The sequence below is a fragment of the Oryzias latipes genome, chromosome 3 (genome assembly GCF_053564925.1).
Source record: "Oryzias latipes strain Hd-rR chromosome 3, Olatipes_Hd-rR_3.1".
Taxonomy (NCBI): domain Eukaryota; kingdom Metazoa; phylum Chordata; class Actinopteri; order Beloniformes; family Adrianichthyidae; genus Oryzias; species Oryzias latipes.
In genome coordinates this window covers 40,918,616-40,944,300 of record NC_136239.1, presented here as the reverse complement: position 1 = coordinate 40,944,300, position 25,685 = coordinate 40,918,616, and the positions used below count along the sequence as shown (strand labels likewise).

Sequence of the window (25,685 nt, the reverse complement as noted above, 5' to 3'; positions counted from 1 at the left end):
GAATATAATGTGCATCATTTACAAAAATCATGACTCTGGTTGCCTGGGAGGTGGGGGGGCTGCACACTTGGCTAGCATGAGTTCCTGGGTTGGTTTCATCTGGGCGCGGGGAGAGCGGTTGCTGATGGTCAGGATCAGTGACCAGGGGTCGGGTTGGGTGTTGAGCTGCTGTTGCATGGATCGCAAGGGGGGGCTTGGGGTCCTAGGGGCCGGATACCCCTCATTGTACCTGTATCACATAAACAGCAGACACACACCAAGATGCATAATTAGGATTAGGGAAGGGTCAGCCGGTCTTTACCCGCCTGGGTCCTCTATGGGCAGCCTGGCTTGTGGGGATCCTGTTGGTCAAGGCAGTGGCAGGGTGTGCAGTGCAAGGGGGGTTGGTTGGCCGGCGGAGGTTACTGTGTGGTGACGGGGGGCAACCAGAAGAATGTGTGTGAGTGTGAGAGTGCATAGGTGGGGACAGGTAGGGGCTACCTTGCTGCAGCGCGCTGGGGCCCACCCTCCTCTCTGGTGGATGGGGAGGTCCATGTGGGCGGATACTGGAGGAGGGGTGGAGGGATATTTAGGGTGAAGGGGTTTTTAAGGGGGTAATGTAGTGTGCGGGGTAGGGGAGGAGTAGTGGTTGCATAATTATCTTTGGGGCACCCGGGTCGGGCGCCTGGTTCTGCTCTGGCATTTGTTGATGAGATTCCAAATGGGTGGTGGGCGGCTCCTGCCATGGGCTGTGTTTGGTTTTTGGCTACTGTGGTGTGGGTCGTAAGGGGGGCTTTGAAATCCTAGTTTCTTGGGGCTGCCCACCATTTTCAATTCAATTCAATTCAATTTTATTTGTATAGCCCAAAATCACAACAACAGTCGTCTCGATGGGCTTCGAAGTAAAACATGAACTCAAAAGTATCATGAATACAAAGAGTTCAATAGGAAAATTCTAAAATGAACTAACAAACTGACTAAGCTATACTGGCATCCCTGCCCTTAGACCCCCCTTCGCGGTAAGGAAAAACTCCTAAAAAAACGGATCCTGGAAAAAATGAAGAAACCTCAGGGGGGTCCACATGAAGGAGGGATCCTCCCCCAGGACGGACAGGCGATTTACCAGAACTTTTAGAGAAGAAATAACTTATCTAAATCTACAACTACATATATAACGTCCAGCAGATGAGCTTCATCCAGTCGTGGTTGGGGGGACAGTCAAAGGCGCGAGTCGAGCCGGAGACAGGAACCACAGCCAGGTGTAAGAGCAGGAGCAGAGACGAGGTAAACGGTCAGGTACAGAGCAGAGACGAGCCAGAGATGAGCCAGAGGCAGGATCCACAGCCAGGTGAAGGAGCAGGAGCAAAGGCGAGGTAGACGGTCAGGAACTGGAGCACGGATGAGCCAACTGGAGTCTGGAAGCACTCCCACTCCCCAGGAGGGGAGAGGAAAAGAGGGACAATACATGAATCACTGTACCAAACAGAGGCATGGAAAATTAAATGATAAATGATGATCAAGAATAGAGGAGAGGAAGGGTAGAAGTAAAAACAGGAAAGAGGACAGAACCCCAGAGCACCATAGTTACCCCAGCTTCAACTTCTAGCAGCCTTTTAAAAGAAATAGTTATTATTAAGTTTAATTTAAACACATTAACATTAAGTTAAATAATCTCTGAATACTAACTAGTCTGACAATAATCCTGTCCAAAGAGGAATGTTTTCAGTCTAACTTTGAATGTAGAAACTGAGTCGGCCTCTCTTACATGAGCTGGGAGTTTATTCCATAAGACAGGGGCTTGGTGACTAAACGCTCTACCTCCAACCGTACTTTTACTAATTCTAGGAACCACAAGCAGTCCTGCATTTTGCGGGCAAAGTGTTCTTTCAGGACAGAACTAAGGCCTGGATGCAGATGCAGAGTTTAAAGGCTTTATTCTCAGTCAAAGGCTTTTGCTGTGGCAAGGGATAAGACCAAACACAGACATTAAACGCAGGGGGCCAATTAGACAAGTGTTAGACAATCACCCGTAGGGAAACACACTAGGGCAGGAAGTAACAAGGCCTGAAACAAGAGTAGAGTTCGTGCAAAACAAGAAGTGCAACACAAGACCAAAAGTGCAAAACTCAGGACAAAATAAAGACCGACAAGATACGATGGACAAGATACGACAGTACCCCCCTCAAGGACCAACACTAGATGGTCCAGGACCACAGGACATGTAGAAGTCAGAAGTCTGCTCCTAAAAAAACATACCTTTCCCAGTCCCAGGGCTGCTCAGCTGTAAAGAGAGCTCCCGTCTTTTCTCCTGTGTCATGTGACTGCGTGTCACTCTGCTGGCGTGGGGACTGTTACGGCAGCTGGCTCAGTTGGCTGCAGGGCTTTATGGGGAATTTATGGAGACATACAGTGCCTTGCAAAAGTATTTAGCCCCCTTGAACTTTTCAACCTTTTGCATTATTTCAGGCTTCAGACATAGGGAAATTAAACTTTAATATTTTGTAAAGAGTCAACAAGTGGGACACAATTATGTAGTGGAACAAAATTTATTGTATATTTCAAACTTTTTTAACAAACAAAAGACTGAAATATTAGGCATGCAATATTATTCAGCTGCATACTTTCGCAAGGCACTGTGTGTGGGGATTTTGACAAGGCATCTCGTCAGTCTGTTTTGAAGTCAGAAGGGGGATACAAGGCTCTGATGCAGAATTGTCTGCATCATTTTTCGAGGCAGAAAACTCAGAACTTCTTTTCCTGCATCGTCTAGACCAGCGTTTTTCAACCAGTGTGCCGTGGGAGACGGTCAAGTGTGCCGTGGGAAATTGCCCTCATTAACTGATCTAAAAACATTTCCCATCTCCAGGATTTCAGCTCTGTGTTCATCCAAACAGATCCTGGTAAAACACTGAGGAGTTAGGAATATGAAAGATCATAAAATACTTATTTCTTTGTGTTTATTTGATTCTATTAAAGACAGTTTGATAAGAATGACGGTAATGCGATTTAGCTGCAGCTTCAGCTGTTTTCGGAAAAGTCCCGCCCCTTTAACTGTCTCCACCAATCATTCTTGGAGGCTTAATCAAACGTCAACAGTCTGACCAATCAGAAGTGGTTAAAGTCTTCACTTCCTTGTTCAGATTCTGCTCATAAAGTCTCTTAGTTCAAACAAAAATTCCAGCTCATCTTTAGCGGTGTAGCTTTCCACAGAATCCGGTGTCAGACTGTGGAACAAGTGAGCAAAACAATGAAGTTCAGAGAAGAGAGTCTGTCTGCCTTCTGCGGCAGTTTTTAGCACTACATCTCCCATGATGCATTGGGATAAAGTGACAGCATCTCAGCGCACAATGAGTCTTCCTTTTGTGTTGAAACCACAATGAACACACATCAAACAGTTTTTAAATCTTCCAACGTAACTTTTATTACATCTTTTAGAAAAAACAGCTTTCAGCTTTTTCTGCCACAATTATCACAAAAATGCACATGAGATCATGGAGGGACTGTAGAGTTTCTCCTTCTTTTTTTATTTTGAATGCTGGTGTGCCGTGAGATTTTTGTCAAGGTTAAAGTGTGCCTTGGCTCAAAAAAGGTTGAAAAACATTAGTCTAGACCAGCGGTCCCCAAACTTTTTTGCGCCACGGACCCATTTCATGTCATGTCAATGCAAATTTCACAGACCGACCTTTTAAATGTGGCGTAGAGATACTTGTAGCAAGGCTACGATAAAGGAGGCAGAGAGACGTAATAAGACAAACTCTGGACTTTTATTTTGACATGCGTAACATTGCTCATCGCACAGGTCTCATTATCCTCTCCCCTTCCCACTCTCATGGTGCAAAAAATAAGTAAACACAACACTCTGTGGTCACTATGACAACGTTTAAACATGCCTTCAAAATATGATACACCGCAAATACCAAGTGTATGAAAAATCCGACTCAAAACAATGCGGAATGGTTGGAGGGAATCTACTGTTGGGATAAATCTGTATTTAATTAGGACTCCTGATACTGTCTATTAAATCTAGTTTTCTTTTTTTTTTGGGGGGGGGGGGGTAGAGGCTGCTCTTTTGTCTCCTGGCTTGGCCTTTTCCCCTTGGCAAACAAACTTTCCAAAGACGTTTGTTTTTTACTTATTTTGCTAGGTCCTGGGTTTTATTTTAGCGGTAACCTATCACGTAACCGAGAAGAGTGCCTTGGTCTGCGTCAAGAGTAACATAGACGGATGTCACAGAGAATCTGGCAATTTTTCAAAATAAAACATCTTTCAAATTGAGAAATAAAATAAAACGGAAGCAATGTAAGTTATTTTATTTTTTTGGTGCGGCCCAGTACCAAATGACTCACAGACCAGTACAGATCCGCGGCTTGGGGATGGGAACCGCTGGTCTAGACGGTTGGCGCAGTTTCTAGATGTGTGACGGGGTCACATTATGACTATGAAGAGCGAAAAAAAAAAGAAGAAACATTAGTTCTACCTGTGTTTGTGTATGAGGGAACTAACATGTTTGATTTTGTGAAGAAATATGTTATCCACTGTCATTTCTGGATGTGGTCGTTGTGTAATGTTCATGGGTTTATTATTTATGTTACCGACGGTTCACCTGACGCACGGCAGTCCCGTCCCAAGGTTATTAAATGGGGTCGGAACAGGTGCGCAAAAGAGGGAAGAAGGAAGGTGAAAGACGCGCTGACAGTTGCCGCCGTGTTCTTCTCCCGTGACCAAAGACTTACAAGATATTAGATGTTCCTTGCTTGCTGGATTTATCCCACCAACCATTCTGTGGAGTCCAGATGAGTGACGGGGGAGCATAAACCGAAAGGCCGAGGGGAGCGACGTGCCCGATCCCGTGAGTGGGCGCATTTAAAGAAACTGATAAAAAAGACCAACTGGTAAGATCGACACATTTTTTTTTCTTGGGTACCCAAATAACATAGTTTTATTCTACTGGTATACCAGTTTATTTTTTGGGGGAGTTCTTTTGGTTGGATTTACTGGACTGACAGAGGCCGCGATGCGCGTTCGTGGGGATATTTCATTGACTCTTGTATGAGCATGCACGGGGAAGAAAAAGAGAGACAAAAAGAAAATTGGGAGTTAAAACACATTAAATCTATGTTTTGGAAAACTCTACAGGTGTATTTCTGTTTTGAATTATAATGTTATTCTGTTTAAACAGTATTTGAAGAACCCGAAAGAACTTTTGATGACACACATTATTTAAAAGTAAGTAGTGTTTGTGTGTTTTTCTAGCCTTGATTGTCTGTTGCCTCCCCATGCTCTTTGGTGTCCTCCGGAGCAGGCGCCTTTTGTTCTTCTGTGCGTTGATTAAGTGGCTGGTGAAGGCAGACAGATCTGTGGTATGGACGCTAAAACCTCTGTTGGGGTGTTGGTTGTTGCAAAGTTTGACCACCTTCTTTAACTTGCTCTTCAACTTGACTGTTCTGCTCACTAAGAGGTGGTCTTCCCGTTCTACGGCGACATGCTGCTGAGGCTTCAGAGCGCCCGCCTCCTCTGACCCATCTCCGTCGGCAACTGGAAGACCATCAGCAACTTGTCTTTCAGCCGGCTTGTTCAGATCAGCAAGTCTAGGTCCTTGGGGGAAGAACTGTCTTGAAAATGCCGTTTGTTAGGGGCGTAGCAACTACCTTTTACTGGAACACCACCTGGACCTGTCACATTGCCTGCTTCTGAGCCCTTGGCACCCTCCATTACGTCAACCTCCACAACCTTTCCATCTCCAATGCTACGAAGAAAGTTCCTGGGATTGTTGTTTTTGATCGCTGTCTGAGGAACAAATACATCTTCTTTTGTATTGTTTCTATTTATTAAGCCATACCCATTACACACATGAAACCATTTTACGGTGTCTTGAACACCTGTGGTAATAACTTTCCTCTTGGATTGGTTCCAAGTGGGGATGCAATTACTGTGTTTGTCACATTCTTGCCCCCATCCCAGAAGTGAGTCTCCGTGTGGGTCCAGCAGCAGTAGAGACTTGACTCACCCTTTTAGGTTTCTTCATAGGAGGAGACAAGTTGCTCCAGCTCCCAGCAGTAGTAGCACCAGCCTTCCTGCTGGCGTCGCTGCCATTCCTCCGCAGACACCTGCGCCCGCCCCGCCTGCATGGGTTGTTCATATATGTCTGCGGGGGAAAAGGGTACGGGTTGGGAGGTAAACTGCAGCAATCCCGTTCAGCTGAATCAGTCTTGTGAGGGAGGCCCCTCCCCAGTGTTCAGCGTGGACACAGAAGAAAAATCCACAATGAAGACGCATTTTGATCTGATGTTTGTTTGTTTGTTTGGTGTTTGTTGCAGCAAGAGCGAAAGGCTAAAATGAGGAGGGCTCAGTGTTTCCTCAATGAAATGGTAAGTCTCTTCCAGCCAATCAGAACTTTTTTCCACTTTAAAGAGAAACTCACAAATTCTTCATGTAAATTCTGAAAAATGAAGGTTTTCCTGATCAGATGTGAAAACTTGTCAGAATCTGAGGAAAAGAGAATTCAGTCAGAAGTTTAACCTTAGCTGAATTTAGTTTCTTTAACTTCACCTTTTTCATGCATTCATGAACAGTTTTGATTGTTTAAGACAATTGAAAGATTCAGATCCATTTATTTCTGATGCTGCAGATCACAACAGAGGTTGTCCTGGAGCCTCACATAAAAAGAATGAGATTTAGTAGTTGTAATGCTATAATACAAATATAGACAGATTATTACAATAAACCAGATAATCTGGAGTTTCTGCTCATGTTTCAATAAAGCTACCATCAGATAACACGGACAGTTCCCAAATTTATTATAAAGGATCACATTGGAGAGGAAGAGTCCATCTAAAGGAAGAATAATTCAATGCAATTGTATTTCTATGTCCAAATATTACAACACAGTTGTCTCAACGGGCTTCACTCTGGTAATTTTACCAAAAAAAAAAAGAAAACATAACCAGACTCAATAAGGGTACTGGAGGTGGGGTTTATCTGTTGAGAGACGCTGTAGTGTGAGGGACACAAATACAATATATAGTTTGTCATAAATCTATTTTGTTCAATCTGGACTTTGTGAATTTCCAATGCAAAATCAATATCTGACGTTCATTTCTTTCAACCAACCAGATTGTGAGTCGTGTCAGCAGGGCCTTCTAGCAGGCTTAGGCAACATCACAGTTTTCAGACCTTCTAATCTGAAAGAACTTTCAGGAAGTCACATGGAGCCTTGTCCAGTTTGACACAGAGCCACAGAGAACTTTTTGATCTGTGTCATTTAAGAACAGAGCTGACTTTAATGTAATCCATGGTGGATTTAGCAGGAACATCTACCACTGATCTGCTTGACTTTTGACTTTGCCCTCTGAAAAGCAGAAGGCAAAGTGGATTAGAAATCAATGCAGGAGCTCCTTTAAGAAACACTGTTGTTTCTATCAGATATTTTCATGATGTTGTGATTTCCTCTCTGTTTGCATTTGACCTAATATAATATTAATTGAATAATTTGTCTGGTAGATTTTTTTTTATTCTACCAGCCAATTTATCTGATGAGTCAAAAACAGTGGCCGACCTTGCATTACACAGCTGGGCCTTCAGTAGTGCTATGTCTGAATGCCTCAACCCCTCGTGACCCTTTTTCCGATGTAGAAAATAGCTTTGCATTGCAGATTAAAAATTCCTGTAGCCACAATAAATGCCTCTAAATAAACTGAGGTATTTATTGTCTTCAGTGGTGATCTAAATTCTAACAACAGAAACCCAAGAAAACAAAGATCTGGGAAAAGAAAATGCAGATTTTCCTAAAAAGAAATCATCAAAAACAACAAATCTAATTGATCAATAAAATCGATTTATCATCCAGCCCTACACCAAAGAACGATAAGAAGAGAGTTAAAAAAAAACACAAATCTGTACATAAAATCAAAGGAAAACATCAGAGGAAGATGCAAAGTTACAGCTTCAACATCAACGATTCCAGGTTTACTTTCAAGCTGTTTAAGGCGGGTTTGGAAAGTCTGTAGTGTTGCACATTCTCCAACAGAGGGAGAGATTGTTCCAAAATATACCGGCCTTCACAGAAAGAGCATTTTGTCCCAAGGCTGTTTTTCTGTAGGTGACATCACAGTCACCTCTAGGGGGAGCTCTGGTCTTCAGACCACTGGAAGTTCTTCTCTGAAAGAAATCCCACATTGGAAGTGGGCCGATCCATGATGGTTTTTCCATGGGTCCAGGCAGGTTGGAGGCTGATTCATGTTCCATGCAAAGTCTCATCTTCAAGAGTTTCTGAAATAGTTCTGGGAAAACTGCTGCATTTCTGAAGAAGAACCAGAACATCCAAGAACCCGGCTTCAGTTTCATCTGAGCTGTTTTTGAAGCCTCAAAGGGACGTTTCCATGTTTGGGTGGTGATGTCAGACTGAACCTTTTCTGATCACTCTCCTAAAAGATGCAGAACAAGCAAACCTCTGACAAACTGTCCTAGATTTATTTACTGATGTGTGTGTGTGTGGGGGGGGGTCTCCAACAGGCTCAGAGGAACGACTTCGTTCTTCGTGGTGAAAAGGACCTAAATGATCAACAGGAAGATTTCATCAAGAAACTGAAAGAAGAACAGATTGTAGTTGAGGTGAGTTTCTCAAAATATGAAGATGATGAGATGAAGACAGAGAGAACTCAGACGTGCACGTGTGTGTTTCTGTGCAAATGTGTGTGTGTTCATGTATGTGCAGAGAGAAGAGAAGGATGACAACATTTATTATGGACTGAGAGCTAACAAAGAGTTGATGAACGCTAAACTTTGCCTCCCTAAAGACTCTTCCATGAACAAGAGTGACGATGTGGAGAGCAAACGTCCAGTAACCAGGTATAACACACACGCGTATTTAAATTATTTTTATAAGACACTGGTTTGTAAAATAATTTAAATACGCAGTTTGAATCATAACACACGCACATAATCACACACAGAGACACAAATGCCAATATAAAGACTCGTGCATTTCCACATGCACAAAGGCTTAGACTAGTTAACAGTGTAATTTTAGCCTGTTTAAAAACAAAAGGTTTTGAAATCACTGAAAATATCCTAAAGATGTTATGTAACGATCTGTGGTGAGAAACAAAATCAGGAATTTAAAATGTTTACAGTAATGTAAAATATTCTTTATTTATATTCACGACCCTCCCTTTCTCATTTACATATAACATTTTTTTATTAAATCTTCATTTTTCTTAGAAAACACCAGGATGTGTCTTTAAAAAGGAGATGGGGGCGGCCGTGGTGCAGCGGTAGGGCGGTCGACCCATGATCGTAATATTGCAGGTTCGATTCCCACCTTGCACGCCCAACAGTAGGTTGTCCTTGGCCAAGACACTGAACCTCACCTCTGCCTCTGGTGATAGGCGGGCACCAGTGTTTGGCAGTGGAGTAGACACCAGTGTGTGAATGTGTGTGACTGGGTTAATGGGGCTGTGACTGTAAAACGCTTTGTCCTTGTAGGTCGAAAAGCGCTATATAAATATTCGTCATTTACCATTACCTGCTGAGGTGTTAGCGTGGTTTAAGTCAGTTTTCCATCAGTTCAATTTAATTTTACTTTTATAGCCCAAATTCACAGCAACAGTCGTCTCAATGGGCTTTCGTATAGGTAATTGAAAAAGTTAAACAAAATATCAAAAGGATTATGAGTACATAGAATTCAATAGGAAAATACTAAATTGAACTATCAAACTGACTAAGCCAAACTGGACATCCCTGCCCTTAGACCCCCCTTCGCGGTAAGGAAAAACTTCTAAAAAGAAAACGGATTCCGGAAAAAAACGAAGAAACCTCAGGGGTGTCCACATGAAGGAGGGATCCTCCCCCAGGACGGACAGGCAATTTACCAGAACTCATAGAGAAAAATTAATTTATCAACCCTACAACTACATATTTAAAGTCCAGCAGACGAGCTTCATCCAGCCGTGGTTTGGGGGACAGTCAAAGGCGCGAGTCGAGCCGGAGACAGGAACCACAGCCAGGTGTAGGAGCAGGAGCAGAGACGAAGTAGACGGTCAGGAACAGGAGCACGGATGAACCAACTGGAGTCTGGAAGCACTCCCACTCCCCAGGAGGGGAGAGGAAAAGAGGGACATTACATGAATCACTGCACCAAACAGAGGCATGGAGAACTAAATGACAAATGATGATCAAGAATAGAGAAGAGAGGAAGGGTAGAAGTAGATGAGAAAAGAGGACAGAACCCCAGTGCACCATAGTTACCCCAGCTTCAACTTCTAGCAGCCTTTTAAAAGAAATAGTTATTATTAAGTTTAATTTAAACATATTAACATTAAGTTAACTAATCTCTGAATACTAACTAGTCTGACAATAAGCCTGTCCAAAGAGGAATGTTTTCAGTCTAGCTTTGAATGTAGAAACTGAGTCGGCCTCTCTTCCATGAGCTGGGAGTTTATTCCATAAGACAGGGGCTTGGTGGCTAAACGCTCTACCTCCAACCGTACTTTTACTAATTCTAGGAACCACAAGCAGTCCTGCATTTTGCGAGCGAAGTGTTCTGTTTGGGTGGTAAGGGACTATGAGGTCCTTAATATAGGACGGGGCCATTCCATGTAAGGCCTTATAGGTTAACAGGAGGATCTTGAACTTGATTCTAAAATCAACTGGGATCCAGTGAAGTGAAACTAACACAGGAGTGATGTGATCTCTTCTGCTGGTTCCTGCTAACAATCTAGCTGCTGCGTTCTGAACAAGCTGGAGACTTCTTAAGGAACTCTTAGGACACGCTGCTAACAAGGAGTTACAGTAATCCAGTCTAGACGTAACAAATGCATGGATGAGTTTTGCAGCATCACTCTTAGAAAGTAGATTTCTGATCTTAGCAATATTCCGCAGGTGAAAAAAGGCAGTTCTACACGCCTGAGATATGTGAGCCTTAAATGATAAATCCTGGTCAAATAAAACCCCAAGGTTTCTAACTGTGGAATTGGGGGCTATACTTATACCATCCAGGGAGACTATCTGAGCAGACAGAGCATCTCTGAGGTTTTTAGGTCCAAGTATAATGACCTCAGTTTTTTCTGGGTTCAAGAGGAGGTAATTAATTGTCATCCAGGTCTTGATGTCACTGATGCAGGCGTTCAGTTTCTCTATCTGGTCATTCTGGTCAGGCTTCATGGATAAATTCAACTGCGTATCGTCGGCATAACAATGAAAATTAATGCTGTGTTTCCTGATTATGTTTCCTAGGGGTAGCATATAAAGCGTAAACAGGATCGGTCCTAAGACTGAGCCCTGTGGGACTCCATAGTTGACTCGAGTTCACTGAGAGGAATGTCCATTTACATTAACGAACTGATACCTATGGGACAGATAGGATTTAAACCACTGGAGAGCAGATCCTCTGATCCCTATGTCCTGCTCTAGTCTATGGAGTAAAATACCGTGGTCGATAGTGTCAAAGGCTGCACTGAGGTCCAACAGGACCAGAATAGAAAGTAGTCCCTTTTCTGAAGTCATTAGACTTCATTAGAGTCATTAGAGACTCTAACTAGTGCAGTCTCCGTACTGTGGTGGGGTCTAAACCTTTGATATCAGTCTATAGTTGGCCAAGATGCTAGGATCCAAACTGGGCTTTTTCAGAAGAGGTTTAACAACTGCATATTTAAAAGACTGTGGCACGTAACCCGTTTCCAGAGAGGCATTTATCATTGTTAATATGGGATCATTAATTAGGGGAAAAGTTTATTTAAAAAGTCTAGTGGGAATTGGGTCTAACAGACACGTTGAGGATTTGGAGGACGTAATAATTGATGTTATTTCCGCTTGATCCACAGCAGTGAAGCAGTCTAATGTTACAGAGGTTTCTATGGATGCCTCCACTTCTACCACTTCAGCCTGTTCTGGGCTGATAGTAGGAATAACTTGATTTAACTTATGTCTAATATTTGAGATTTTACTATCGAAAAAGTAAGAAAATCATCAGAGCTGAGAGAAACAGGAACATGTGGTTCTACTGAGCTCTGACTGCGAGTTAATTTAGCTATAGTGCTAAAAAGAAATCTTGGATTGTTTCCATTCTCTGATATTAAGGTTGAATAGTACTGGCTTCTAGCTCTACGCAGAGCTTTTTTATAATTTAATAGGCTATGTTTCCAGATATCCAGAGCCTGCTCTGAACCGGAGCGGCGCCATTCTCTTTCCAACTTACGGGTTGCTTGTTTAAAGCAATTTTTTACGGTTCTGGGTTACAGCACAGGACGCGTGTGTCTGTGCGGCTACAACTATCTTCAAACGACTTAAAAAGTTGATTTCCTCCAAAAAAGAGAGCTGACCATGGCCCCTAAGAAAGGCCAGGAATACGAAGACATTAAAAAGACTCTTGATGATATCCAAGCTGCGTTGTATCCCTTTATGGAACAACTGAATGCTAAGCTAGCGCCGCTCACAGTGCTATTGGAAGAATTCCTGAGGCTCCGCGTTAAAAACGAGAAACGAGAAAACCGGGTCGACATTCTGGAGAAAAAACTGGATGATGTGGAACAACAAGTAAGGATGAATAATTTCATTCTCACTGGAGTAACGATCAAACCTCGGGCAAAGCTAAATGCAGCTGGAGTTAGCATTACTAAAGCTAAGAGCGCAAGCAGTTTCTCTCAAACGGAGAGCCTCTGGAGCAACAAGTGGAATCATTTATCACGTCTAAAGGGATTTCCCTGGATCTCAACACCATCGAGACCTGCCACCTGCTCCCCAGGAGAAAGGAGACGGATAAACCAGTGATCTTCATCAGGTTTGTGAATCAAAAACACAAGCTAGCTCTGATTAACCAAAGGAGGAATCTCAAAGGATCTACTGCTTATCTGAACGACCATCTGACCAGAAGAAATGCTGAAATCGCAAAACATGCACAGCTTCTCAGGAAGCGTTAGCAGATTGAGAACACTTGGGTTAAAGGCTGCAGGATTTATGTCAAACGACTTGGTCCAGAGGACCGGGCCAAGGTTCTGGTTGTGAACACTATGAAAGACTTTGAGAAGTGTTTAATCACGGTCGCCTGAACTCACATGCAGTAATAAATCAAAGAGCCAAATAATTTCAAGAAATATGACACCTGAATTCATCACTTTCTCCAAAAGTCTAAAGTAACCTGATTAACACCAAAGCTCTGACCTGCATACAACTTGACCTCAACTCTTAGGCGCAGCTGATATCAGCTGAAGAAGGATATGGACCTGAATCTAATGTCTGCAGACACAACAGCAAAGAGAACTAAAAGCTTTGTTTCAAACCGGGAAGAACGGCTGTTAATCAGCAAAAGAAGAAATACCAGCCTTGGTCTTTCGACAAACATGGACCCTTTTTAGTTTTTATTTTACTTCATAGTATTACTTTATCATAAAAAAAGAAAAGAAAAAAAAGATAAAGAAAAATCCAAAAAAGTAATAAAACAAATAATCAATTATTGAAAATTGTCTAATTGATTCACTTTTAATTATATTACTATATTATATTAGCCGATTCATGAATTTCTCCAAATGAAACATAATGTTGCACATATTAACTTTTGATACTTGACCAAATTTTTCTATGAAAAGTCCTGAAACAGTGTTATGTCTATTTTACTGATATAGTATCATTTTTTAATCATATCAATGACTTTTATAAGTAACATAATCTGCATATATTTTGAATACTTCATTGCCGTGTTGATTTCTAAAAGTTATTTTTTACAAAATAATTTAAGTAATTCATCTTTGTCATGTGCTTTTAGGAACCGGATATTGATAAATCATGTAATAAAATGGTTACAGTAGAACAGGGGGGGTTATATAAGTTTCCTCCCTTCCACTCCCTTTCAAGCAATATTTATTAATATGTTTAATTATCCTAAGTTTGATTAGTTACTGTATGAATGTATAACTGATGATTGTATTGTTTCTGTGTATTATTCCTATTTGATTACTTGAAATAAACCATTTCAAATCAAATCAAAGAGAACGAGTTTCAGCGTTAAACCACGGTGCTACTCGGTTTTGTCTGACGAACTTAGGTTTCAAGGGGGCAACAACATGGAGTGCACTCCTGAGGGCTTGTAAGGCATCATTAACAAAGTGGTCATTTATACAAGGACTGATGCTATGGGAGCTGGACTCAGAGTATTTTCTCAGAATATCACTAAGTACTGGCTGAACTGTGTGTTTAAACTCAGACACAGAACGGTCAGTTAAGGTTCTTCTAGGCTGTTTCTTATTCACTGGGGCAGAAGGATGTTCCAGTGTAAACTGGAAGATAATCATAAAGTGATCAGAAATGATGGGGTTAAGAGGAAGGACACTCAGCTGGCTGATCTCTATACCATGGGTTAGAACAAGGTCCAGGGTGTGCTTATGACAGTGAGTGGGTTCATTCACACTTTGGGTGAATCCAACATCATTTTTTTTTGTCCTGGTTGATGCAGAGATGCTTGGTCGAGTTTTATCCCAAGTAAACACTACAACCTGCCTTTTAGATCCCATTCCCACTTCACTTTTTAAAACATTTTATGGGTTCTTTGAGTCAGAGCTTTTAAATATAGTAAATTGCTCTCTTCAGACGGGGGTCTCCCCCTCTGCCTGTAAGACGGCGGTGGTGAGGCCCCTTCTGAAGAAGAGTCAATTAGATCCAAAAAATCTGGATAACTATAGACCCGTATCCAACTTACCATTTTTAAGTAAAATAATAGAAAAAAGTGTCGCTACTCAACTGCATGAGTTTTTAAATGCCCAAAAAATTTTAGAAAAATATCAGTCTGGTTTTAGGAAAACAAATAGTACAGAAACGGCTCTTTTAAAGATCGTTAATGATCTAAGATTAAACTACGACTCACAGAAACTTTCTGTCGTGGTGCTGCTGGATCTTAGTGCCGCTTTTGATACAGTAGATCACCAGATTTTATTAGACAGACTTAGTAGTCTAGTGGGCCTTTCTGGAAATGTTCTTAAGTGGTTTTACTCTTACCTTACAGATCGACACTTTTATGTAAGTATGGATACGTGCTCTTCAAGAATCCACGAAATAAGTTGTGGGGTTCCCCAAGGGTCGATTTTAGGGCCAATACTTTTTAATTTGTATTTGTTGCCTCTTGGGGAGGTCATCAGGAGACATGGCATTGACTTTCACAGCTATGCTGATGATACACAGCTTTACATCGCCGTGTCTCCTGATGACCTTGAACCGGTTAACACTCTTTTAAACTGCATTTTAGATATAAAGTTGTGGATGGCAGAAAACTTCTTAAAGCTCAACCAGGACAAAACTGAAGTTCTAATCATCGGTTCTGAAGACAAGAGAGAGATGATTTTACCACATCTTCATAATTTTAAACCTTCTCAATGTGTGAGAAACCTGGGCGTACTTTTTGACTCTGAGCTAAATTTTATCCCACACATTAAAAATGTCGTTAAGACAGGATTTTATCATCTTAAGAACATTGCCAGAGTCCGCCTGTTCTTCTCTCTTGCCAGCACAGAGGTGCTGATGCATGCTTTTATTTTCAGTCGTTTAGATTATTGTAATGCCCTGCTCTCTGGTTTACCCAAAAAGTCTCTTTCAAACTTACAACTTCTACAGAACTCAGCGGCACGAGTTCTGACGAGGACCAGAGGGTGGGAACACATTACACCGGTTTTAAAATCGCTGCATTGGCTCCCTGTGCGTTTCAGGATTGATTTTAAAGTTCTTTTAATGGTTTATAAATGTTTTTATGGTCTTGGGCCTTCTTATTTAAATGATATTCTTTTAAAATATGAGCCCTCGCGGACCCTGAGGTCCTCCGGTGCTGGCCTCTTAGTTGTTCCCAAGGTGAGGACCAAAACTTATGGTGAGGCTTCGTTCTGCCATTATGGTCCTCGCCTGTGGAACGGCCTTCCGGAGAGCCTCAGGGCTGCAGAGACTGTAGAGGTTTTTAAAAAGAGGCTCAAGACCCACCTTTTTAATTTAGCTTTTAGTTGATTTTAACTGCTAATTTATTCTATTAGTTTTAGTATAGGCTATTTTATGTATTTATTTTAATTTTATGCATCTTATTTTCAATTTTATGTTTTTTTTCTTTTTTTTTATGTTTTTAATTTTAGCATCTTATGATTTTAGCCCCAGTGTTTCTTGAGGGGATCTTTTCCTCCAGGGATTGCCGGCTTGGTCAGCGGTTGTTGCTGCAGTTGTTGCCCTTGCTGGGGCGGCTGGGGTCTAATTTTACAGCTTTTGGCTGTGAAGGGGACCCCGGTGTTGTCCCGGTCTGGGTGGGCACTGTGGCGATGTTCCGGTGGCCGGGCTGGCTCCTGGTATGAAAGGATTCCCAGATACTGTTTCCTCACAGCAGAGCCAAGCCATACTTGTTTGTTTGTTTGTTTATTTATTTATTTATTCTTTTACAGTTACATAGTCATATTTCATTGTACGTGGGAGCCATGGGTCATGTGGTTTAATGGAGGGGAGTGGGAAGGGTGAAGGGTGGGTTGGGGTTTTTATTGAATGTTGTGTGTTTACTGTTTTTAGTGTTAAAGCGCTTCGAGCTGCACAAAATGCATGAGAAGCGCTATTTTATAAATAAAGTTTGATTAGATTTGATTTGATTTGATCTAATAAAGCTGCAAAAGACACAGTCACTGGGGTCATCAACATGAATATTAAAATCCCCTAATATTATAATTTGATCAGAATCTAAGACAATAGTCGATAGGAAGTCGGAAAACTCAGTTAGAAATTCTGAATATGGGCCGGGGGGGGGGGGGGGGCGATAAATAATTATGAATAAAACAGGTTTTTGAGTCTTCCTGTTTGGGTGACAATATGATGTTTTTAAATGAATTATAAGCATTTTTAACTTTAGGGTTGAGAAGTAAGCTAGACTGTGATATTACTGCCAAACCACCTCCTTTCCCTGAAATCCTGGATTTCTGATAGTTAGCATAAGTGGGGGGGGGGGGGGGGGGGGGGGGGGTTGCTTCATTCAATCTAACATAGTCATCCTGTTGGAGCCAGGTTTCTGTTAAGGCTAAAAGACTGAGGTTGTTATCAATGATTAACTCGTTAACTTAGAGGGACTTAGAGGAAATGGATCGAATGTTTAATAAACCGCATTTAATTACATCATAATTCTGCTTGTGAGAACTGCCGTCTGTCACTTTAAGGTTTCTATGACGCGCTCCTTTCATTTGTCTTTCAGCACATAAGCTAAAGCTCGAACCTGCTTGACTTTCCCTGCATGGGTTTTGCACCGGCACTAACCCTAAGGGAGGCTCAGAGGAGCGTTTTCCACTGCTGCTCTGCGCCCGGGTCTCGTCTCTGGGTTGTCAGGTTAACAGACTAAGGCTAGCAGAAATGTTTCTAGAAAGAAGAGCGGCACCGTTCCGAGTGGGATGGACGCCGTCTCTCCGCATGAGACCGGGATTCCCCCAAAACGCGCTCCAGTTATCCACAAAACCAACGCCGTTTTCTGGGCACCATCTAGAAAGCCAGCGGTTAAATGATGAAAAGCGGCTGTACATTTCATCACTGACTAAGTTCGGCAGGGGACCAGAGAAAATTACAGTGTCGGACATCGTCTTAGCCAGTTTACACACCGAAGCTACGTTTAACTTAACCACCTCTGACTGTCTCCGTCGGGCATCATTACCGCCTGCGTGAATCACGACTCGACGGAACCTGGACTTACTCTGAGCTAACATCCTAAGGTTCCCCTCGATGTCACCAACTCTGGCCCCCGGATAACACCTGACTGTAGCCGCTGGGAGCTCCATGTTTCTAACTTCAGAAGAGCCGATAACCAGAGTTGAGTGTTCAGCGGGTGTGTCGCCGAGGGGGGAGAACCTATTACTAACGTGGAGTCTCGGGTGCTCTAAGTTTTTGCGTTTAGCACTATGTTTCCTCCCAACCGGTACAAACCCCTGACTGTCTCCCGGCTGTTGGGAGGGCGCTGGGGTGCTAACTAAGTTAGCCCTGGTAGTGTGGCGCACGCTACGAGTTACAACCTGGCTAACCGGCTTAGCTTCCACTGTGCGGAGCCGCGCTTCTAACTGCTCCAGCCTGGCCTCCAAGTCTAACACAAGACTACACTTAACACACCTACCCCTATCTTCACTAAAGGAGGCAGGGTCATCACTAAACATATGGCACATGGAGCAGGAGAGAGGGAGAGAGGCGGATAGAGTGGTGGCCATGCTAGGTTCTAAGCTAAGGCTAGCGGTGTTTAGGTAAAGAGATGTGGTTTATTTAGCAAAATGAGAAAGTGGACAGCAAGCGGTTTAACAGTGGTGTATTCGCTACTAAAAGGTGCTAGATGTGAATATTAACCCAGATAACCCTTAGAGTAAGCAATAGTAGTCAGGCTAATGCCAAACAAGAGAGACGCAGTCACGCACTACCAACAACAACAACCATCAACAGTGGAATACGCTCACCAGGAAATGACGTCACTGGAACTCGGCAGTCTCACACTCACTGAGAGTTCTTCAGACATTTCCTCTACGTTCCAGCTGGTTTCCTCTGATGGTTCTCTTGTTTGGTCAGATGTAAAAGTTCAGCTGAACTCTGGTTTGGACCAAACAAGAGAACTCTGCTTGTTTTCCAGAATCAGGATCTCTGTTAAGCTGTGATTAACAACAACAGGAGAAAGTCTGAAAACGTGTCTCACTGTCAATGTTTCTATTGTCTGAACTTTATCACACTTTTGTTTTTCTCTCAGGATCATAATTGTTGAATCCATTCTCAAAGATACAAAGATAGACACAGGAGGTGAGTAGGAGCTGCTGTTTTTTAGGTTTATCATAAACACATCATCAGCATAGAAAATGTGCAGCAGTGCAGCATCTTCTCACAGAGATATGTTGTTATTTTTGACAGATGATCTTGAGGATCTGATTAAGAAAGGCGTGTTTGAAATCAAGTTCTGCTTGAATAAGGTGAGTCTGATCCAGAGAAAACTGCTGCTCTGTGGAAAGTTGAGGCTCTAATGGTTTGAAAGAGAAACTCAGACTTGGATTTGATCCTCAGAGAAGATTGAAGTCTAAACTAGAGTTCCCATCAAACTTGACTTGGATCAGAAACTTCAACTTGGCTCCTCAGAGACTTGTTTTAGTCTCAAACTTTAAGGAGTAAAACAATGACTTGAACCTTGAATCAAACTCATTGATGACTCTGTATCACAGACTTTACTTTGATTTGAACTTGTGACGTTGTCGTGGACCCTTCAGGGACAAACTTGTCAGTCTAAATAATCAATGCTAAAGTCAGAGTGTCCTCTAATCTTTGCTTGAAACTAGAAAATGTTTGACATTTGCATTTCCTCAAATGCAACATTTTAAAATTCATTACAAGGAATATAATGTGTGTCATTAAAAAAATCATGGCATCAGTTGCCTGGGAGGTGGGGGGGCTGCACACTTGGCTAGCAGGACGCAGGAGTTCCTGGGTCGGTTTCCTCTGAGTGCGGGGCGGATGGTTGCTTCCGATCTTCCAAACGTGCTTTTATTAATATCATGAATATTATGAAGTGCCTGTTCGCTCATCATTTTATATTTAATCCTTGTGGTCAGTGCTTTTTTTGTGGAAGAAGAACAGAACTGAAGAAGAACCCAGTGTTAGGATAGGCTAACAACACGGGCTAACAACATTAGCCTTTTGATGGACACAAAATCCAGGACAAACCATGTGGGAAACGCTGCAATCTGCATCCTGGCTGCACGTAAATGTCTGGGAATAACATCAGCCTTTATTTTGTCGGGGCTCAACTAGAAACACAATTCCATGTGATTTTTTGAACAGTTTCCAAGGACTGAGCGGCACTTCTGCTCTGAAGCTCACACACACTGTGTGCTCTGCTCTGTCCTCGCGAGTCTGGCAGCGGCTAACCCAGAGCGGCGGTTCGGCTCGCAGTCCGAATTCTCACAAATAACAAAACAACAAAACGCACACGTAACAAAGCACCCTCCCCTCAAACACATTAATAAATCCAGCTGCTCTGCTCACAGAGGTTCACTCGGTCCACTGGCATCGGAGCCCGAACGCAGAGCTCGGGTGCCGGGTCCAGACCTCAGTGGACACGCATCCCCCCCTCATCTCCCTCGTGAGGGGTGAAAGAGAGGGGAGAGCCAGCGGGGCGATAGCGGGGCGATAGCGGGGCGATAGCGGAGCGGCGCTTCACGTGGGGCGTCCGCAGAGCAGCTGGTTGGTCCCGTATGAGCTCCAAAGCTTTCTCTCAGCGAAACACCGTCTATGCATGACGTAAACCAGAGCAGTAGTGACACACGATCGGAATGACCGTTTACATGAACAACGATTGGTATAACCCAGCTATCTCGATCGGAAAGAAATTTTGATCCGAACGAGTCTGACCGGGGGAATGTATTCTGAAGGGCGTGTTTACATGACGCATTTTCTTTCCGATTGCTGCAAATACGAAACACGACTCGTCTTGCTTGGGGTGAAGTCCTCCCGCCGTGTTCACCATCCATTCGGCGCTCACCGACACATCTACTGGAAAGCTTATAGTAATGTTGTACTTTGACAAATTCGCACACGGGTACACAACAATGTTGTGATGTCTTTGTCACGCGTTGAAACACCAAACGCCTTTCTTTTACCTGAAATCCGCTCCTATTTACTCAAAACTAACAACTCAACAAAACTCCCCACAACAATAACACGACCAACAGGAAGTTGTCGGTCTTACAATCGAAACACGGAAGTTAACTGGAAGTTCTGTCGTGCACGTAGGCTATGTAACAAATAAATAAAAAATAATACAACAAAAAGGGGTTTATACAAATCTACACTCTGATTTGTCGAAACTATACAACCTCTTTTTGTGATAGTAAAACCTGTCCAACACAAAAGGCCTTCAGCTCTAATATGTTTGCTCAGCTGTTGGACAGAACAAGTTAAGAGGAAAAAAACAAAAACAAATGGGTGGTGGGTGGCTCCTAGGTCTTCTGGGTCCTGGCTCCCCCTCTGGCCCACGTCTGTGTGTCCAGCGCCCCCTGGCCCAGATCTCTGCCGTCCGGTACGGCTGAGCCAACCTTACCTTTGGCCTTGGGGTCCTGATGTTACCTGTGCTCTGTGGTGCCAGAGGGGACCTGTTGGGGGGCCTCTGATGCACCTGGCTGGGTGGGTGGGTTCTTTTGCCGGGGGTGCTCTGGGGTCCATGGGGTTTCTTTCCCCCTCTCTCCATTTCTGGCTGATTGGGCTGAGGAGAATCTGGTCCCCCTGATGAATACATGGTACATGGATCTACTTTAGAAGTTTTGACTTTGTGACACAAAAGAAAAATCCACAATGATGACGTGTTTTGATCTGATGTTTGTTTGGTGTTTGTTGCAGGAAGAGCGCAAGAATAAAAAGAAGTGGGCTAAGCGTTTCCTCAATGAAATGGTAAGTCTCTTCCAGCAAATCAGAACTTTTCCACTTTAAAGAGAAAACTTACAAATTCTTCATGTAAATTCTGAAAAATGAAGGTTTTCCTGATCAGATGAGTAAACATGACAGAATCTGAGGAAAAGAGAATTCAGTCAGAAGATTGACTTTCAGCTGAATTTAGTTTTCTTTAACTTCACCTTTTTCATGCATTCATGAACAGTTTTGATTGTGATTCCTCAGACTTAAGATGAGTGACAGATTCAGATCCATTTATTTCTGAAGCTGCAGATCACAACAGAGGTTGTCCTGACGCCTCACATAAAAAGAATGAGATTTATTAATTGTAATGCTATAATCCAACTATAAACAGATTATTACAATAAACCAGATTATCTGGAGTTTCTGCTCCTGTTTCAATAAAGCTACCATCAGATAACATGGACAGTTCCCAATCTGATTACTAAGGATGACAGTGGAATGAGGACTGAGGGAAAGGCGAAGACGACGAATGCTTCAAAGGTGGGAATAGGTAGACCGGGTGATGCTATTGATGTGTGAAGTGATGGAGAGGGTGCTGTCGACGGTGATACCCAGACTTTTGACCTGAGGGGAGGAAGGAATGGAGAAGTCCCGTATGCTGTTTATAATGGATTTAGTTCCAATCAGAAGTTCAGTTTTATTATTATTTAGTTTTAGGAAATTTACAGTAAACCAGGATTTCATTGTAAGAAGGCAGTCGGTGAGGGAAGTGGAAGGAAGAGGGTAATTTGGCTTGGTGGAGATGTAGAGCTGAGTGTCGTCTGCATAACAATGGAAGTTGATCTTGAATTTACGGAGGATTTGACCAAGAGGGTCAATGATAGATGTAGAAAAGAATAAATGGCAGGGGTCCCAGGACAGAGCCCTGGGGCACACCTGTATTGACAGGAATTCTGGGAGAAATGCATTTGAAGTTGTTCTGCAACAGTATTTTCAAGGATTTGGGCGGCTGTGGGGCAGTGGTAGGGCGGTTGACCCATGATCGTAAGATTGCAAGTTCAATTCCCGCCTTGCACGCCAATGTGTCAAAGTCTTCTTGGGCAAGACACCCCACCTTGCCTCTGGTGGAAGGTTGGCGCCAGTGTTCAACAGCTGAGCTGCCACCAGTGTGTGAATGTGTGTGTGACTGTAAAGCGCTTTGGGGCTTCCAGGAAGGTAGAAAAGCGCTATATAAGTATACGCAACTTACCAATTTTGGAGATTAGAAAAGATTAGAAATGGGGCAGAAATTGTTAAAATCAGAGGGGTTTAATCTGTTATTTTTTTAGTATAGGAGTGACAACAGCCTTTTTGAGAGTAGAGGGAACAATTTCATTAGTGAGAGAGGATTGAATGACGTTGGTGATGGTCATTATTTTTAGAACATAATTCATGTGATAAACAAGGAAACAGTCTTACTATATCTGTTAAAACAAAAACAATGGTTTAGTAACTGCAACAAAAAAGCAGTGAAAAGACAAACAACAAACTCTGGAACATCTATTAGAAGCCACACAACAAGTTAGACATTTACAATAAATCAGAACAATAGCAGCCATAAAGCATTATCATGTTTTGGATTTTTGCTTTTGATAGTAAAGATGCAGCGCTCTCATGAGGGGGGGGGGCTTTTTCACCCCAAGACCAGCCCCTGTAATGTTACAAATAACTAATAAAGTTTTATACGAAGTGCCTCTTATTTTATTTATAAAATACAGTTTTATTAACGTTCTATGAATTAATTTTGTTGTATTTATCCACCACATCTTAATGTCTGGTTCGTGGAAATGTAGTCTGACTATAAACCACTTCCTGATCACATGGAGGCGACACACGGAACAGCTTGTTAGCCTAGCATCATAGCATGCTAGCATTGTTGGATTTAGCATTGTAGGATCACTGTGTAACAACATCAATGGCTGTGTCCAAATTGCTTCACTATTCACTAAACAGTGCAACATAAAGTGTGTTTGCCATATTCTAGTGCTGTCTGAATCTCCAAAATCCAGTCCCCCTAGAAATTTTCCAGAAGTCTGTGCAAAAAACCAATGTACATCAATTCTCACTAGAACGTTGAATATAGACCATAATGCATTGTGTCTGAACCATTTTTGCCCAAAAAGGTATTTAAATGTAATTTTTAAATAAATAAATAATGTTTTCATTTTCATAAAACCGTGGATTCACAAATGATCGTCAATAAAAGGCTCATATCAATGAGATTTTAACTTTGTGAAATCGATGACGTCATTTACACCATTTAAAAAAAAGTAATGAGCGTGGTGTCCAAACTGCTTTTACAATCCAGGGCACTACATAGATTTTAGAATATAGGGGTTAGGGCAGGAATTTGGACACAGTCAATGTCTCCAAAATCGACACTTTTTATTACACTTTGTGTTGCTGCTGTGAGTCCAACTGGTTTATCCTCCAGTTCTTTCTGGATCCAGGAAAAAATCCTCACATGTTCTGCTGCTTCATCAGACAAAACTAAACGGCAACCGAAGGCAGTTAGAAGAAGTTACAGGAGGTGGGGGGCTGTTCTAGCTGGGCGTGTGCTAGTGGTTATTTTCTTGGCCTCGTGGAAGAATGTCCTCTTTGCTGCTGTTTTCACATTGTTGCTACTCGATCTGTGTTTTATGAGAGACGGGCTGATCTTAATGCTAACAACAGAAGCCCAAGAAAACAAAGAGCTGGGAAAAGAAAATGCAGATTTTCCTAAAAAGAAATCATCAAAAACAACACATCTAATTGATAAATAAAATCGATTTATCATCCAGCCCTACACCACAGAACGACGAGAAGAGAGTTTAAAGAAAAAGAAACAGAAATCTGTACATAAAATCAAAACAAAACATCACAGGAAGATGCAAAGTAACAGCTTAAACATCAATGATTCCAGGTTTACTTTCAAGCTGTTTAAGGCGGGTTTGGAAAGTCTGTAGTGTTGCACATTCTCCAACAGAGGGAGAGATTGTTCCAAAATATACCGGCCTTCACAGAAAGAGCATTTTGTCCCAAGGCTGTTTTTCTGTAGGTGACATCACAGTCACCTCTAGGGGGAGCTCTGGTCTTCAGACCACTGGAAGTTCTTCTCTGGAAGAAATCCCACATTGGAAGTGGGCCGATCCATGATGGTTTTTCCATGGGTCCAGGCAGGTTGGAGGCTGATTCATGTTCCATGCAAAGTCTCATCTTCAAGAGTTTCTGAAATAGTTCTGGGAAAACTGCTGCATTTCTGAAGAAGAACCAGAACATCCAAGAACCCGGCTTCAGTTTCATCTGAGCTGTTTTTGAAGCCTCAAAGGGACGTTTCCATGTTTGGGTGGTGATGTCAGACTGAACCTTTTCTGATCACTCTCCTAAAAGATGCAGAACAAGCAAACCTCTGTCAAACTGTCATAGATTTATTTACTGATGTGTGTGTGTGTGGGGGGGGGGGGGTCTCCAACAGGCTCAGTGGAACGACTTCGTTCTTGTGGGTGAAAAGGACTTAAAGGATGAACAGAGACATTTTACCAGTGAGCTGATATGGAGGAAAAATATTAAAGTTGAGGTGAGTTTCCCAAAATAAGAAGAGGATGAGATTAAGACAAAGATATGACATATAGAACTCATACAGTCATCCATTGACGTGCAGACTTTCAGCTTTTATTCCATGGCTTGAACAAAAAGATTGCATAGAAATGTGAAAAACTAAAGCATTTTTTAAACACAATCCCTTCATTTCATGGGCTGGTAAGTCATTGGACAAATGAAATAACTGAAAACCAAATGGTCATTACTATTATTTGGTTGAAAAGCCTTTGTTGGCAATGACAGCCTGAAGTCTTGAACTCCTGGACATCAGCAGATGCTGGGTTTTCTCCTTCTGAATGCTCTGCCAGGCCTTTACTGCAGCGGCTTTCAGTGTCTGTTTGTTTGTGGGCCTTTCTGTCTGAAGTTTAGTCTTCAACAAGTGAAATGCAACAAGGTGACTGACTTGGCCATTCTAGAATATTCCACTTCTTTGCTTCAATAAACTCCTGAGTTGCTTTGGCTGTATGTTTTGAGTCTTCTCCATCTGTATTGTGAATCAGTTTGGCTGCATTCACCTGGATCTGTGCAGACAGTATGTCTCTGGACACCTCAGAAATCATTGGGCTGCTTCTGTCCTGGCCAAACTTTATTCATTTCAATCGTTTTTGAAAATCTTTTGTGTTGGACCGGACGGAAAAGGAAAGAAGGGGAGAAGAGAGAGGGATGTTAGAGAGGGGGGGGATAGGGTGATCAAAGGGGGGGGGGGGGGGGGGTAAAACCATGAAGCGGCACAG

At 42.5% G+C, this 25,685-nt stretch overlaps 1 protein-coding gene and 1 pseudogene across 9 annotated transcripts in view; one reads left to right on the top strand and one right to left on the bottom strand.

Moving 5' to 3' along the window:
* The window catches only part of LOC105357636 (uncharacterized), a 545,012-nt gene that overhangs the window by 151,025 nt on the left and 368,302 nt on the right, over positions 1-25,685 (top strand). For 5 of the 9 annotated variants that reach the window (XM_078944705.1, XM_078944708.1, XM_078944707.1 and 2 more), the window contains 7 exons: positions 6,297-6,347; positions 8,491-8,589; positions 8,693-8,826; positions 18,686-18,735; positions 18,844-18,902; positions 21,319-21,369; positions 24,827-24,928. The exons of 1 other annotated variant lie outside the window; for it this stretch is intronic. In XM_078944705.1, coding sequence (XP_078800831.1) covers positions 6,297-6,347; positions 8,491-8,589; positions 8,693-8,826; positions 18,686-18,735; positions 18,844-18,902; positions 21,319-21,369; positions 24,827-24,928 — 546 coding nt within the window. The remainder of the gene's footprint in view (positions 1-6,296; positions 6,348-8,490; positions 8,590-8,692; positions 8,827-18,685; positions 18,736-18,843; positions 18,903-21,318; positions 21,370-24,826; positions 24,929-25,685) is intronic. 3 more of the 9 variants (XM_023953741.2, XM_078944711.1, XM_078944710.1) reach the window with 3 other exon arrangements.
* LOC144991104 (uncharacterized) lies at positions 28-6,118 on the bottom strand (annotated as a pseudogene).